This window comes from Python bivittatus, unplaced genomic scaffold, assembly GCF_059951505.1.
Source record: "Python bivittatus isolate LINGU-HERP-01145 unplaced genomic scaffold, Pbiv_v1 ctg000190_np1212, whole genome shotgun sequence".
Taxonomy (NCBI): Eukaryota; Metazoa; Chordata; class Lepidosauria; order Squamata; family Pythonidae; genus Python; species Python bivittatus.
Window position 1 is genome coordinate 15793089 of NW_028277042.1, and position 15664 is coordinate 15808752.

The 15664-nt window shown below is 47.5% G+C and overlaps 1 protein-coding gene across 1 annotated transcript in view; it reads left to right on the forward strand.

The window, feature by feature from the left end:
• Positions 1-3915: 3915 nt before the first annotated feature.
• The window catches only part of NKD1 (NKD inhibitor of Wnt signaling pathway 1), a 97893-nt gene continuing 86144 nt past the window's right edge, over positions 3916-15664 (forward strand). Inside the window, exons 1-3 of the mRNA XM_088136122.1 lie at positions 3916-4119; positions 4319-4351; positions 4657-4811. Of these exons, the coding sequence (XP_087992248.1) occupies positions 4095-4119; positions 4319-4351; positions 4657-4811 (213 nt within the window). The 5' untranslated portion in view covers positions 3916-4094. The remainder of the gene's footprint in view (positions 4120-4318; positions 4352-4656; positions 4812-15664) is intronic.

Genomic DNA, 15664 nt, shown 5'->3' on the forward strand with positions numbered 1-15664 from the left:
CCTGTGTCTATGTGTGACTTGGAGGCTTGGTAGATACAAAACTCCTCTTCTTACATTAAAAATATTGCATTATAATTTCCCTTTAAAGAGCCAGTCTGGGGTAGTGGTGAAGGTGGGGAAGTTCTAGTCCTGCCTTGGGCACGAAGCCAGATGGGTGACCTTGGGCCAGTCCCTCTCTCCCAGCCCTAGGAAGGAGGCAAGGGCCAACCACTTCTGAAAAATCTTGCCAAGAAAACTGCAGGGACTTGTCCAGGCAGTCGCCGGGAGTCAACACAGACTGAGCACGCATGCGTGCACACGCACACACCTTTCCTTTAGCTCTCTTTGCCCCTCTCCTTTGCCCCTTTAGCTCCCCACCCCTCCCAGAATATGACTTTCATACAACAAGAAAGCAATGCCCATCTGTAAGGCCATGTTTCATTTTAGTTTAACAGATAAAAAAGATGGAAAACTCTGCTTCAGCACGCTGTATTTGTGCAAAGAGACAAAATGACTCTTTTAACCTAAAGTACACTCATGTACTGGGTGCCCAACAGATGTGTTTGGCTCACGAAATCTATGCTCGATGGGGTGGGAGGCCAACACATTTTAGAGCCATGAAATGACAAGAGAGAAAATATATGGTGGGGCTGTTCTATATTTATGTAGGACAGGAATAAATTCTTGTATATATTTATCCTTACGTGTGTGTTCTGTCTTTCCTATAGCTGCTCAAGATCTCCCCTTGTGTTTTCCTCACAACAACGACCTTGTGAGGTTAGATGGACTGGCAGATTGTGCCTGGATTCCAACCCTGTGCTAAACTATAAGCCAGGATTTACAAACCATGGTGTCTGGCTTGCACCCATTGCCCTAAATAAGTTTGCTTGTGGTTGTCCTGTGTTGTGTCAATCCAATCCAAGATAGACCAGAATTACTGACTGAACTCCAGGGGTGAATGAGGACTTGCAGCTGGACTTCCCTTGTCCCATCACCATACTAACCACTTTAGCACTCTGGCTGTAGGTGTCCACAGGGTAGGGACAAGTACCATCCCTTGACATATCATGGCTTGTACTGACCTTGGCTAGGTTTGCACAGCATGCTAGGTTAAAATGAGAGTAGCTAGTTGGTGACCCAAGCTGCAAGAACCAAAGCAACTGGATTCATTCAGTAAATCGTGGTTAGCATGGTAGGCGAACATAGCCACTGGCTGAAAGGGAAACAGTGTTGTGTGAACACGGCATTTGAAAGGGGAGTTAAAGCAACTCAAGGGTTTAAAAGCATCTGCTTTGAGGTTAAAAGATGATCTAAGACTTAATTCTGTCTGGGGAACTGTGTTTCTTCTGATAGGTTTTGGCAGGGCATAGCTCCCTCCTTCCCATATATGTCCCACAGCAGCACTACTGTGCATTTATTCAATGCATGTTGACAGAGCAAGTATTTTGCTCCTGTTGGTGTGAGCCAAAATTGCCAGTTTGTGCTCAGATTAAACTCCGTTATTTTTGTGCATCACTCGGCAAGTCACTCTGATGATGAAAGAGAGGGCGATATATATCTACACACACGCGCGCTTGTGTCCTGAGCGACTGGCTCAGTTTTTGAAACTGATCTCTAATAAACCTGCAGGTTGTACACGCATACACTATTTGCAGGAAAAGGTACCTATGTTAGTCATTGTTTTGGGGGGGGGCAGAATTTTGTGGCACTTTAAAGACTAGCAAAGTTTATTACCATCAAACTTCAGTGGATGACGTCCCCGTCATGATCAATGAAAACTAATGTGATAAAACTGATTCTCTTTAAGGTGTCACAAAAGCACGTGCCTGTGTACGCACACACAGGCATCCAGAGACGGACCGAAATGGGCTGGATTCAGGCGAGCTGATGAACCATACTTATGGAATAAACCTCGATTAGCAGGATTTACAGAAAAACATCAGCCAGCCAGGAATTCAACGCTGGGAATTTCTGACTTTGGAAGTCCACATGGCTGGAAGATGTCAAAATTGGAGACAGCGAGAGAGTCACAATCTTTGATTTGCCAAGCATAATAGATTCACACCACCCTCTACAAACCACCTTAAGGCTTAGCAGGATGGATGGATGGATGGATGTGTCCACCCCTTAACAAGGAATTCTGCTTTCTGGGGAACAATTCTATTTCAACTCTACTAGATTATTTGTGTACTGAAAAGGAGAACCAAAACTGTGACAAAGGATTGATATAATTATAAATAGGTCATTCCACTGGAGCTTGTGACATCAGGGAAGATGTAATTTGCATTTGTGTAAATCTGTGTATTTGTGGTCCTGGGACAAAGCTTTTTAAGCAGCCTTGAGCAAACTGTCAGGAAAATGGAAGAGAGGAATATCTACCTCTCTTCACAATTCAAGGCATATTTGTTCCAAAGTAATTCCATCTAATTACTGAGTTGATCTAGGATTATGGGCCACCATGATGCTAGACCTACTGTTTTGTGGTCTTGCACGCTGTATTAAGCTGCCACACAATTTGTTTCATTATGGCTTAGTTTGTTGTGTGAAACCAATCTAGGTTGTAAACTATGGTTTAGGCATCAATGAGGTCTGAATCCAATCAAGGTGACTCACAAGCTAGGACTGATCCCTTAGCATTACATGCAAACCCAACCCTTGTGATTTATAAAGTGCAGGACAGGGTAGAAGTCATGATTTATAACTCTCCTCTGTGAACCCAGCCAGTCTGGGGTTTTGCCCTACAAGCTGTGCATGCTTAGAAGAGAATGCTTTATGCATGCTTAAAGGAACCATATAGCCATAGACAGATATAAGGAGTGTGTGTGTATGTATATAAATTGTAAATAAATGTACACACACACACATATTAAAGCAATTTATATACATATACACACACACATATAAAGCGATTTAATACATATATATTAAAGCAATTTATATGGCTGCCCAACTTACTCATGGTGACTTCGGGCAGCTTATAGAAATACCCCCCCCACACACACACACAACCATATAAAAACCATATAACCACATAAAGCATGCATAAAGCTATGTCACAAGCTTTATGCGTGCTTAAAGGAGCCATGGCTTCACACGGGTAAAAGCCCCGGGAGTTTCCCGTCGGGGCACAGCCTTCTCCCAAGCCTGCCAGAGAAGCGCGACACGGGCAAAGCCGCATTCGCACGACCACGCGCAGGGCATCTTTGCCAAGTCGCGGCTCCAGGGTCTCAAGCCAGCGCGCTGGGCCAAAGAGCACACGGGGGGCTCCCGCCTGATCCCCGGGTCCGTGCAGCAGACCGGGCGGGCCGGCGAGGAGGGAGCCCCGCCGTCTCCAGCGCGGGCGGGCGGGCGGGCGCGCCTCCCTGCTTCCCTCCCTCCATGGCTCTGGGTTCTGCTGCCTGCGCCTGGCTGGAAATGAAATACCTCAAAGCCGCCGCCGCTCCTTTTATTTCAGGAGGGCTGGGTGGTTCTTTTTTTTTTTTTTTGGAAACTCCAAAAGGGCCCTTTCATGTGCCGCCGCTCTCCAATCCGCATCCAGAGGTGGCCCGCGAGTGGTCTAATCTCCATGAGGTGTCAATCACGTCCCCTGGTGGGTGAAGGAAAGTCTTTCGTAACCGCCTCTGTCTTTGGGAAGGGAAAAAAGACGGGGGGGGGGGCGAAGGGAGAGAGACTCGAGTGGCAGGAGAGAGAGAGAGAGAGAGATGCGCAGCTGCTCCTGCTGCTGCCGCCGCCGCCGCTCGAGCGCTCCGTTCGCCGCGCTGCTCCTGCCGCCGCTGGATGGAGGACGCGGCGGACGCTTGCCCCTTCCCGCCCCGCTCGCCTTTCCCCCTCCGCGCGAATAAGCCTCGGCAGGCGAGGAGGGAGCACGTGGATCTCTAAAAAGGGGGGAGAAAAAAAGGAGAGGAGGAGGAGGAGGAGGAGGAAGAAGAAGAAGAAGAAGAGGCGCTGCCGCGGGAGGAGCCGCCGGCTGCGAGCGGGACTCGGAGCGAGCTTCCCCGCTGCCGTGGTTCGGGACCCCCGCCCCAGGTCCTCCGGGAGGAAGCGAGAAGGCGGGACCCCCAGCGCCGGCCGCCACGCTCTCCAATGCCATCGCGGGCGCAGAGCCGGGCCGAGCGATGGGGAAACTTCACTCCAAACACGGTGAGTTGCAAAGTTGCAGCGGGGAGACGCGGCGGCGGCGGCGGCCGGGGAGAAGCACCAGCCCGGGCGCCGGACGGGGGGCGCCGGGAAGATGGGCGGGGGGCGATAAACTATGCTGGGATCTAACCATCTTTTTTTTTTTTTTTTGGAATCCCCTTCCTCTCCCTCCCCTCGCCTTTTCCCGCCGGATCTCCCGTAGCTGCTGCCTGTAAACCCCGAGAGAACCCCGAAGGTAAGCGGCCTCGCCTTGGGGGCGGGCGGAGGGGCTTTCGCCCGCTTTCGGGCCCTTCCCGGCCCCTCCCCAACTTTTCCCGGCGCGGAGCTGGGCGCGCGCGTCCGCCCCCGAAGCCGCTGAGGGGGGAAAAGTTTGCGCGCCGCTTTCTCGGGCGGCTGCCTGGCGCGGGCTGGCCCCCGGCGGGTGCCTCGTGGGCCCGGGGCGCGGGGCAGGGGCGCGGGGCTTGGGGGGCAGGGAGGACGGGGCTCCCGGGCCGGCCGGCCGCCCGCCCACTTCTGCCTCGGCTGCTCCTGCTTCTCCAGGTGATAGCTTCGCCGTGAACGCCTCGCTGGCGCGGAAAGGGCTGGAGGAGTGGCCGGTGAACCCGAAAGCCTCCGGGGGCGACGGCGACGGCGGCGGCTTGGGAATCCCGCAGGGCTGCCCGCACCGGGCGCTCGGCAAGCTCTCCGGCCCCAGGGTAAGTCCTGCCTTCCCGCTCCTTTGGCGCCTCAGCCCAGCCCAGCTCGGCGGAGCGGGCGAGCCGCTCGCCTTTCCCGCCGCGGGCGCCCGCTTGCATCTGGCCCGGCCGGGGCGGCTTTCGGGCGCGGTGGGGAGAAGGGGGGCGCTTTTCCTCCTCCCCCCTTTCCGGGGGGCAGGGCACGGCGGTGGTTCGGGCCACGGCGCTTTGCGCTGCGAGGCTCGGGCTCCTTCTGAACGCGGGAGGCTGATGGATGGGGGCCCCTTGGGAAGCTCTGGGGCTTGACCCGCACCGTTTTGTGCTGGGCTTCCCGGGCGTGGGAACTCTGCGTCAACTGGCGCCCTCACTCTTTCTTTCCTCAACTGCCCCCAGCTGTTCTTTCCAACCTTTCCCCGCTCTGGTGCTCTTCCACGACGGTGGGCTACAGCTCCCCTCACTCCTAGACCTGCTTGACGGGATGAAAGTTCTTTGCCCGGTGATTGGCTCATGGATGCCCGTCTGAGGCTTCTGAATTCCGGTTCACTAGTCCCAGAGAACGTGCTCCACCCCAGGAGATTGGGAAGGAAGACATCTGGAGGGCCCGGCACTGCATTGCCCTGTGGTGGCTTGTTTGGTGCCCCCTTCGGTCCCTCACTGTGGCTTGGCTGCTTAAACGCGCTTGGCATTTCTTCCTGCTGGAATCCTCCAAGGGTGTTTGGAGGTGGTCAGTTCCGTTTTCTCCTTGAGCAGTGACTTCTTCTTTATGGGCCTCTTGAAGGGGGAGTGGAAAGGGAACCATGTATTCTCTGATCTTCCAGATGTGGCTCTGATGTTGTTCGTGTATCCTGCTACTTCTTAACTTGTTTGCTTGGCCTCGGTATGCTGTGGGATTGAAACCACTATGGCTTGTAAACTGTGTTGGGGGCTTATTATGATGCACAAGGGTGGCCAATGGTTTAACCAACAATGCTGAAGGGCCCTTTCTTGTTCCTGTAGCCTTTAGCCCAACTTCTTTGATTCTGTTCCCCAAAGCCTTCCAGATATGTTGGTTATAGTTCCCACTGTTTATGCTGGTTGAGGATGATGAGAGCTTAATCCTATGCAATGGAGGATATCGTGTTGGAGAAGGCTGGGGTAGAACTATTAGCAGAGTGGTGCCCAGAAAGATGTTCTGAAAAACCACTGATAGGCTTACAATAAGTTAAGCTCCTTGCCTTGAGTTGGCCCTATTAGGAGTTTGCGAAGTGCTTTGCAACAGGGCTTGTTCATGAGTAAATATGCCTAAATGTGAGGTGAAAATATGTCTCTTGACCAGGCAGGTACTTGTTGGATGTCTATGCATTTGCAAAAGTATCAAATGTGTTTTCCTTGAACATCTGGATTTTGATTCTCTTTTCTCCCCATCTTAGAAAGGTTTTTTTTTTCTTTTTAATTTGGAGGCAAACTTGGACTCTTATGTCAAGATGGGGAAGCTGTTGCCATCCAGATGTTCCAGAACTACAGTTTCTGTCATCCGTTTTTATAGGCGGTTGCCTGCGACTATTGGGAATTGAAGTTAATAAACATCTGGAGGGCCACATGTTTCCCACCCTTGTTCTAAGGGATAGCCCTTTATTTCTTATGCTTTAATATGGTCTGGTGTCGTTTGTGTTGAGTTCTTAGAGAAGATAATGTTTTGTTTGTACCCTGATAATTGAAGGCTATGATTTGATTTTGTCCCTGGCTGAGACATGAGAGTTTTTTCTTTCTTTTCTCTTCAACTGGTAGAATGTGTGTGTACATGATGAATTGAGGGTTTTAAAGCAGCTTTATAGATGTCCCTCAAAGTTCCTGGCCCATGTCTGTTTTAACAAGCTGATATTTATTATTTGCAGCTGGAAACAATGTTGAACCAAGCTTTCTGGTCATCTGGAGACAGCTCTTATTGACACTGAGCACTCCCCTGTGGTGACCTATAACAGATTCCCCTGGCATTTAAAATTTAAATAAAGCACATACACATGAGTGTCTGTTGGGGGGGGTAGTGAAATTCCATTCCTCGTGATGTCATCATGCAAATGAGGCACATTATGCAGATAGCCTCATTTCTATGGTGATGATGTCATCACGCACATGAAGTGGTGTAGCTTGTTCTGGACACTTAAATGCATTTGACCTAGTTAAGAGTATATGTATCTTTTGCAGGGTGTGTGTGTGTGGACTGTGCTTCATATATTGACTCTTCTTTCTTCGATAACTTTTAAGGATACTAGGGTGTATCCTACAGTATACACTTACATTCAGCCAATGTGGAAGTTTGGTTCTTTGCCAAACTATTCAGCTGTGGATTGTTTACATAAGAGACGTACGGTTTAGTAGTTAAGGTGTTGGGCTGGATCTGAGGAGACCCAGATACACATCTCCACTTAGCCATGGGCCATGATGGTGACTTCGTTGCTCTCTCTCAGCCAAAACTACCCTACAGAGTTCTTTTTGGAGGAATAAAATTAGGGGAGGCGCCCATATGTGTCACATTAAGCAAAGGCAGAACACAAATGGAATAATCTTTCTCTTTTTCCTGGTTGATGTTTGAGCCAAAGTTCGTGTGGTGTTCCTCTGTCCTTTCAAGAGGCAAAGACAAAAATGTGGAACAGTCAAGCAGTTGGAGTTTAAATCCCCTTACCCAATAGGTTAATTTAGCATAGTTCCAAATATTTGTTATAACTTTATATAGCCACGTGTTTTCCAATGAACAGCCTAGCAATTAGATCCATTCTTTATTGCCACCAGTCTAATTTCCTTAGATGGGATCTTCCAAAGCGTATTGATTCCACTGCCTACAACTTTCAAATGCTGATCATTTTTTTTAATGCTGGCCTGTTTGTTTACATACAAAGTCCAGTGCTCTGCCTTATCTGTTGTGTTGGATGAGAGATGAATAAACTGGCAGGATCATTAGAAGCATACTCACAGTGAATTGAGGACAGACTAGATTACTCATGCCTGTTCCCAATGAAATCAGTGCAGAAAGAAAGTCATGTAGCCTTAAGCTCTGTTGTTTTTGAACTAGGACCCAGTGTTCATAATCCATCCCATTATTGGGCAAATCTGGAAGGATTGTTCCTTCCTAAGACAGTATGAGCGAGTTGGGTACTCCCTAATTTAGGATGTAGCTTTCATAATTCCCAAGTTATCTGGAGGAAGGCTCCCTGTTGTTTCTGTTCTGAGAAGCTTCATCTTGATGGTGGACAATGCATTTGATAGGAGTCAGTGACTGGGTTCATACAACACTCTTAAAGTTGGTTACTAAATTAATCCAATGATTTTGGGTTTTTTTGTTTTTTGTTTTGGTGCCTTCAAGTCAGTGTTGGCTCCTGGCGACTGCCTGGACTAGTCCCTGCAGTTTTTTGGCAGGATCTTTTTTGGAAGTGGTTTCCCACTGCCTCCTTCCTGGGGCTGAGAGAGTGTGACTGGCCGGAGGTCACCCAGCTGGCTTTGCGCCTAAGGCAGGGCTGGAACTCACGGTCTCCTGGTTTCTAGCCTGGCGCCCTGATCGCTACACAAAACTGGCTAGATGAGATTGGTGTAATAGACCAAAAGGGCTGAGTTTGCACAAAGTGGTAAGCTTTAAAAAAAGCCCAATCTATCCAAGGTTAGATCGGCCTGTGCCAGGTGACTAATGGACCCGACTGGGTTTCAGAGGGAACTTGGGGTTGTTCTGAGAAGTCTGCTACACAGTCCAACCGAAACTTTGGTGGCCGCATGGAATGGGAGAATGGCTGCAACTTTGGACCGGGTCGCGCCTGAGTGGCCTCTCTGTGCCCATGGTTCCCGTAACTCTCTGTGGTATACAGAAGAGCTGAGGGAACTTAAGAGGCCTAAGAGATGCCTAGAGCGCGGCTGACGGAAGATGGGGAGCAAAGATGATCGAACGTGAGCTAGGGCTGCTATTAGAACCTACCTCATGGTGGTAAAGGTGGCGAAATGTGATTATTTCTCCACCCTTATTGCATCCACAGATGGTTGCCCAGTGACCCTGTTTCGAGTGACCCAGTCCCTCCTTGGAGGGAGTAATGCTGGGTTTCACCTACAGGGTCGCTGTGAGGAGAATGCTGCACATCTAGTGGACATTCGCTTTACGTTGGACTCCAGCTTTAGGGCAGCACCCGTGGAGGCTACGGGGACGAAGTCTTGCATGGTTATCTGAGGGGAGTTGATCCTGTTGTGCCTGAGGAAGTGGATGGAGCTCTTGCAGCTGCTAGCTGGGCCGCTACTGTGTTAGATCTGTGTCCCTCCTGGCTGGTTAAGGCTGCCCAGGAGGGGACGGGTGATTGGCTTTGGGTGGTGGTTAACAATTCCTTGGGGGGGGGGTTCCGGCGGCTCTTAAGGAGGCAGTGGTGCACCCTCTCTTCAAGGGGCCATCACTTGAGCCAACCCATCTGGACAGTTTTTGTCCAGTCTCCAACCTCCCCTTTTTAGGGATGGTTGTGGAGAAAGTGGTTGCGTGGCAGCTGGAGAGGACCCTGGATGAAGCGGATTATCTGGACCCTTTTCAGTCAGGGTTCAGGCTGAATTATGGGACTGAGGTGGCATTGATCGTACTGTTAGATGACCTCTGGTGGGAGTGGGATGGGGGCAGTGTGACCATCTTGCTCTTCTTGACCTTGCAGTGGCCTTCGATGCCATCAATCATGGTATCCTTCTGGACTGGCTTTGGGAGTTGGGGGTGGGCAGCACTGTGTTGCGCTCGTTCTCCTCCTTTCTCCGGGGTCAGTTCTGGTCAGTGTTGATGGGAGGGGAGAGATCTAGCCCATGCCCCCTATTTTGTGGGGTCCCCCAGGGCTCGGTTCTCTCTCCTCTCCTATTTAACATCTACATGAGGCTGCTGGGTGAGGTGATCTGACCGTTTGGGGTGAAGCCAGCTTTGTATCTCCACCCAGGCTGCCTGAGAGATGCCGTGGATGTCCTGTCTCAGTGCCTGGAGGATGTAAGGGTCTGGATGGAGAACATTGGGCTTCGACTCAACCCAAGCAAGATTGAGTGGCTTTGGGTATTTGGGCCTTCTGGTGACAAGGTTTTTCTATCTTCGGTCTTGGATGGGGTCGCGCTGCCTCAGACAGACCTGGTGTGCAATCTGGGGGACCTCTTGGACTCACGGCTCCTGCTAGAAGAGCAGGTGGTAGCTGTGGCTAGGAGGACCTTTGCACCAGTTGTGCGCCAGTTGCACCCGTTCCTGGACTGGGAAGCTTTGTTCACAGTCATGCATGCCCTCGTGACCTCTCATCTGGATTACTGCAATGCGCTCTACATGGGGCTGCCCTTGAAGAGCATTCGGAAGCTTCAACTGGGGCAGAATGCATCTGTGCGGGTAGTAAATGTTGTCGGATATTTGATACATGTAACATCACTGCTGTCTGAGCTGCATTAGTTGCCAGCGTGCTTCCGGGTGCAATTCAAGGTGCTGGTTGTCACCTTTGAAGCCCTTCATGGCTTGGAACCAGGTTGCGTAAGGGACCATCTTCTCCCAGTTATTTCTACCCGTCCAATTTGGTCCAGCAGGTCGGGCATGTTACGGGTCCTGTCAGCCAAGGAATGTCGGCTGGTGGGGACCAGGAGACGTGCCTTCTCTGCTGTAGCCCCCGCCCTTTGGAATGTTCTCCCTTCAGAGATTAGGATGACCCGACCCTGTTGGTCTTTTGTAAGGCCATGAAGACCTGGCTACGCACCCGGACCTCGGGCCCCGAGTGTGTTAAGGGCCCCGTTTCTTGGCTATATTAACATCTATGGCAATAGTTTTGCTCGGCGACCATGTATATTTATTTGTGTTGTTTTTATTGTTTTATGTTTTTATGATTCTACACCGCTCAGAGTCACTTCTTGAGATAGGCGGCTATAGAAATCAAATAAGTACATGCATAAATAAAAAGGTTAATTCTAATCAAGCTTAACATGGTGTGCAGATGTCAGGACTTTATTGACTTGCTAAACTTGTTAGGTGAACCCAGCCTTCATGTTAGTAGACATTCCATGTCAGGAATGTATAATCTAATTCACTATCTTGTAGTTCCCGAAGTATCCCTGATGAGCAGATAAGTCATGCATTTGATTTTGTAACGCAGTTCCTTCATAATGGTGGGAAATCATGCCACTGGTTTTCACCATTGTGGCGTAGCAGGGTGACTTCTGGGAGTTGAAGTCCACACATCTGAACGTTGCCAAGGTTGAGAAACACTGACCTAGCAAGATTTTGAGCAATTTCTTCCTTTGCACCCTCCCCAATCCTTTTAACTTGGAAGTAAACGATTCTTTGCAGCTGGTGAAATAAAATAGATACAGACATGCAGTCAGAGACCATGATGCTGCAGAGACAGAGTTTTATGCATTTACCAGGTGAAAGGGGACCAATGTTCAGTCTGATTCCCCCCTGCTTTTGAAACATTTGTAGATATTTAATAGCTATGCTTTAATGTCCAAAACTGGGTTGCATGATCTTTGGGGCTTCTGTGGTCTGCAACATGGGGGCTTGGGTCAGCCTGGTATAACCAGAGGCACTGAAATTAATTCAAAATGTGAAAGGTACGCTGGGTTGCCATGCTGTGTCGTCTTTCCTATGCTCTGGGCCTTTGATGTAGCAACTATGAGAGGGTCATAGGTCAGAAGTGTAACCCATGATATAGATGTATATTAATTTGTGCAGACTTCAGGCATCTTTGTTAATTGATTGAGTCAATTATCTATTTTTAATCGGTCTGTTACAGGTTGGAAGCTGTCAAATCACTCCCTGCACCTCCAAATTATTTATTATTAAAATAAGTTTTTAGTTTATTGTAAATACGTTTTAAAATACGTTTCAGTTTTATGCTGTAAATCTCAGGATCAGTCCTGTGTGTTTTCAGTTAAAAGGACAGGAATGGTTGTGTGGGCCATCAGAGACTTTGGAGAGCTCTGCCAGCCAGAGCAGTCAGTACTGGGGTTAGATAGGATAGGGGTCTAACCTTGTATAAGTCACCTGTGTCTGCACAGAGTTAGATAAGACTGTAAGTTGAGCCAGTAGTAAACCAGTAGAGGAAGCACATTGTACCTAGGAACTTCAGTATTCATAGGAATGTGGAAAGCCGCCTTACTCTGAGTCAGACTGTAGGTCCATTGAGCCCAGTATTATCAAGAGTGATTGGGTTTCAGACAGCAGTTTTTCCAACTTCATTTAGAGATTTTGAAGATTGTCCTTCAACTCTTGCTATCAAAGTAGATGATCTGATACTGAGTTACAGGGTCATTCTCACACAAGCAGTCTTTGGTTCTAAAATATGGCACCCGGTTCTTCTGTCTAAGCGGAGGGGTATGTTTGTTGAGCTTTATCTTCATCTCTTACCAAGTTGGCAAATAATTTTTTGGCGAGTGAGTTTCACCTGATTTGAAAGTAAGTGAAGAAAAATGTCTTGAGTTGTGTGTTATGCCCAACAAAACATGTGTATCACAAGGAATGTAGGGTATTTATTCTGCTTTCCATTACTTTCTTGAGATGAAAGTTCATTCAGCTTTTCAGAGCTAAGAGAACACATTTGATTGCTATTTTAGCATGTTGGTTAAAACAAATAAAAGATGGCAATACACCATGAGGATTATCTGTTTTTTATCGAGCAATTTAGATTTACAAATTTTGCATTTTTTCTTTGGTTTTAGCATATTTACATTGTTATTTATTATGATATCCTGCTCTTCTAGGTCATTCAAGACAGGATTCCTCTCCCCACCCCAGGGTTATAATCCTAGGTTTCAAATTCTAGGAAGCAACTGCAAGCAAACCAGTGATCTGATTCTGTGACCTACTTCAGCTATCACACAAAACCATAATGCTATTTGTATGGTTTGGCTAAGCCCCATGTGTGAATGTAGCCACTGTGGTTTGTAAACCATGGATTTTTGATTTAACATTATAAACAGGCCTAGCCTATATAGAATTGTTTCCTATGCTGATCTCTTGAACTGTCCACAGATTCTTGGTTCTAGATCTCTTTCACAGAATATGCATTTAAAAATGAGCATGGAGAAATTCTGATGGAGCAAATCAATGTGCCAGTTTTGTTTTGTTTTTTTAATTTGGATTAATTTGGTTTATTACTCAGTTGCGATTTCTGGTGTTTGAAGTCTTAGTCATACTGTGGTGGTAAGATTAACTGAATTGCCCCACAATTCAACAGAAAGCTGGATTCTGTGGCAATTACTCTCAGATGAGAACAGTTCAGTAGAGTTACAAGCCATAACACAGTTAACATGTGGAAAGCTTCCAGCATCTCTGCAGTTTTTCGCTGGGGGTTAAATTGTCACAAGGAGTGAGTTGGAGAAACGTACATTTAAATGCTCTGTGCGGCAAAATCTGCAGAGTTGAGTTTAAAGAGGCACCTGATGGAGCTGGTCAAGAAGAGATGATGATCTGTGTTTATTTGGGTGTGTTTTCCGGATTGTTCAAATCTGATGGGGCTACTTGTAAATTTGGATCTTGGCAAGCATACCATACTTGAATTTACTTTCTAGTTTAAAAGAGAATAGAATGCTTGCAAGAACAGAGTGTAAACAATAATAATTGAGACTGATTATAGCTGAGTCAAAAAGGCGAAGTAAAGGTAATGCTTCCTTTGAATTGAACTGAATTCCTGGAGACTTCACGGTCACATCTATGAAATTCTCTTGGCAACTTTGTGGATTACCACCCCTTTCATCTAGGTTGTTATTTCAATTTCCAGTTTGGCCTAGAGCTCTGATATTATGGATGGTCTACCATCCAGGTATTAAGGAGGTCCAATCCTGCTTAGTCTCTTGAGGTCAGCTAAGGTCTGCTAAGTTTAGGCACATTTGGTGTGTAAAGAAACTGATGGGAACAGATATTTGAAATGTGCCTAGAGACACACATATGCAAGAGCCAAAGGCTGAAAAGTCAGCTCAGGAGAAACTAGGGCTGGGAAAAATCCTGTTTAATCCCCAGGAGAGCTATTGCTAGTTCATGTACACAAAGCTAAATGAGATGGCTGGATGATTGGACTCCATGCCTAAATTTGTGGTTTCTTGGCATTTGACTGTTTTGTGTAAATTCCAGCTGTAGTGATATAATCAGCAAATCATGGTTTAGAAAGCTGTGCGCACCCATTCAGCTTTTCTTTCACTCTTTCTTTGATTTAGAGAGTCATATCAAAGGCGAAAACATGGACCAAATAAACGAAGATGTAAATGGTCTTGGACATAGGGCCTTAGCTCAAATATCATAACTCTCCACATTCAAAATCAGAACAGCTTTATTATCTATACAGAGTAAGCCAGCTTTGGCCTGAGAACAGAACTGGGATTCTGGAAATCAAATTGTTCATTGAGTAGTCAGTAGTTAAAAGATCCGTGGCTTCATTTAGTGTCTCAATCTAACCTTAACACCTCCTTGTGTTGGACTGCAAAAGAGGTTGAGATGTGCCTTTTGGAGAGTTTGTCTTGTTGAACAATGGGGTTTCCTTTTAAGAGGGCAAACAGCACGGTGTGAAGCACCTTGGACGGCTCAAAGCCTCATCCTGAAACTTGCTTCTCCAGCAGCATGGAGGATGAGAGAAAAGTTGCGCAGGCGTTTACTCTCAAGTTTATTCAGGGAAGCATTCTTTCTAAGCCTTGTGCGGATTCTGCAATAAAGAGCAGAGAGCTGCTAAATAGGCAGTATTTTTATAGCCTCCGTTCCTTCCATTCCCAGAGACGTTAGGATGGCTTTTTATGGCTTTCTTTGAACTGGCTTCGAAATGGAGGGGAGGGGAGCGGGGGAAAGAAAAGAAGCCGCGGCCACTGGAGTATTGAAACTTTGTAAGGGCTGATGCTTGCTTTAGAAGAAGAAAAACATCCATGCAGTGATGATCTTTTAAAACAAAACAGAGCGTTCACAAGGGCCACCTCCTGCTGGTCTAGCCACTGGCCTTCATAGAAATTCTGGAACGGCACGGGTTAGGTTTCCTGCATGTGCGCTTCAAAACCTGGTTGAAAAGTAAACTGCAGATGTTGGAGGGGGGCTGGTAGAGGTTTTTTTGTCTGGGCGCGCTTATTTTTCTTTTTTCTTTCAATGCGCTGGCAAACGAGACAGTTCCTGCTGTGGAGGCCTGGGGCACTAGTCTTCCTGATTCTCATGAAACAGAAGGCTGAACCATAAGAGAGATGAAAATGGCAGCCTCTGGGTCGGTTCACAGACAGGAATGGGACTCTGTTCCTCAAGTTACTAGTCCACTTGGTTGTTTTTACCAGTAATACTCCGTTTGTGATCAAATGTCTGGTCCCATTTACAGGGGAGCAGTTGTTGACGGGGACTAAGTGGGTGACCATGAACCAGGCTGGGCAAGGCTTTTTTTGTGTACATATTCATTGACAAAATGGAAGTACAGCTATGGCATATTCCATAGTTAAAATTCTCTTGTTTTAAATGAGCCCTTAATCAAAAATCTGGACAACGCAAGTTGTATTTGTTTCTTGGTTTTTACAACGTGACTGTCTTAGTGAAACATAATATTGGTTGTTGGCTGGACGGCTAAATTGTATTTTGGAGATCTGGATGCTACAGAGATCAAGACACTGTTTTCAGCACCTTCTTCAGTGGTAAGTCTCTCTGTTAATGAGAACATGTTGCAACAGAGCAATGTTTCTCAACCTTGGCTACTTGAAGATGTGTGGACTTCAACTCCCAGAATTCCCCAGCCAGCATGGTGAGATGTGAGGACTTCATCTTCAAGTGGCCAAGGTTGAGAAACACTGCCAGTAGTGGATAAAACAAGGAGTGTGGCTTGGAAAATGCTTCAGGTCCACACTCAATTCCATGGCTGGATTTGTGCATTCTCTTAAGATATGCTGAGGATTGGTTAACACAAGGATGGGCGACC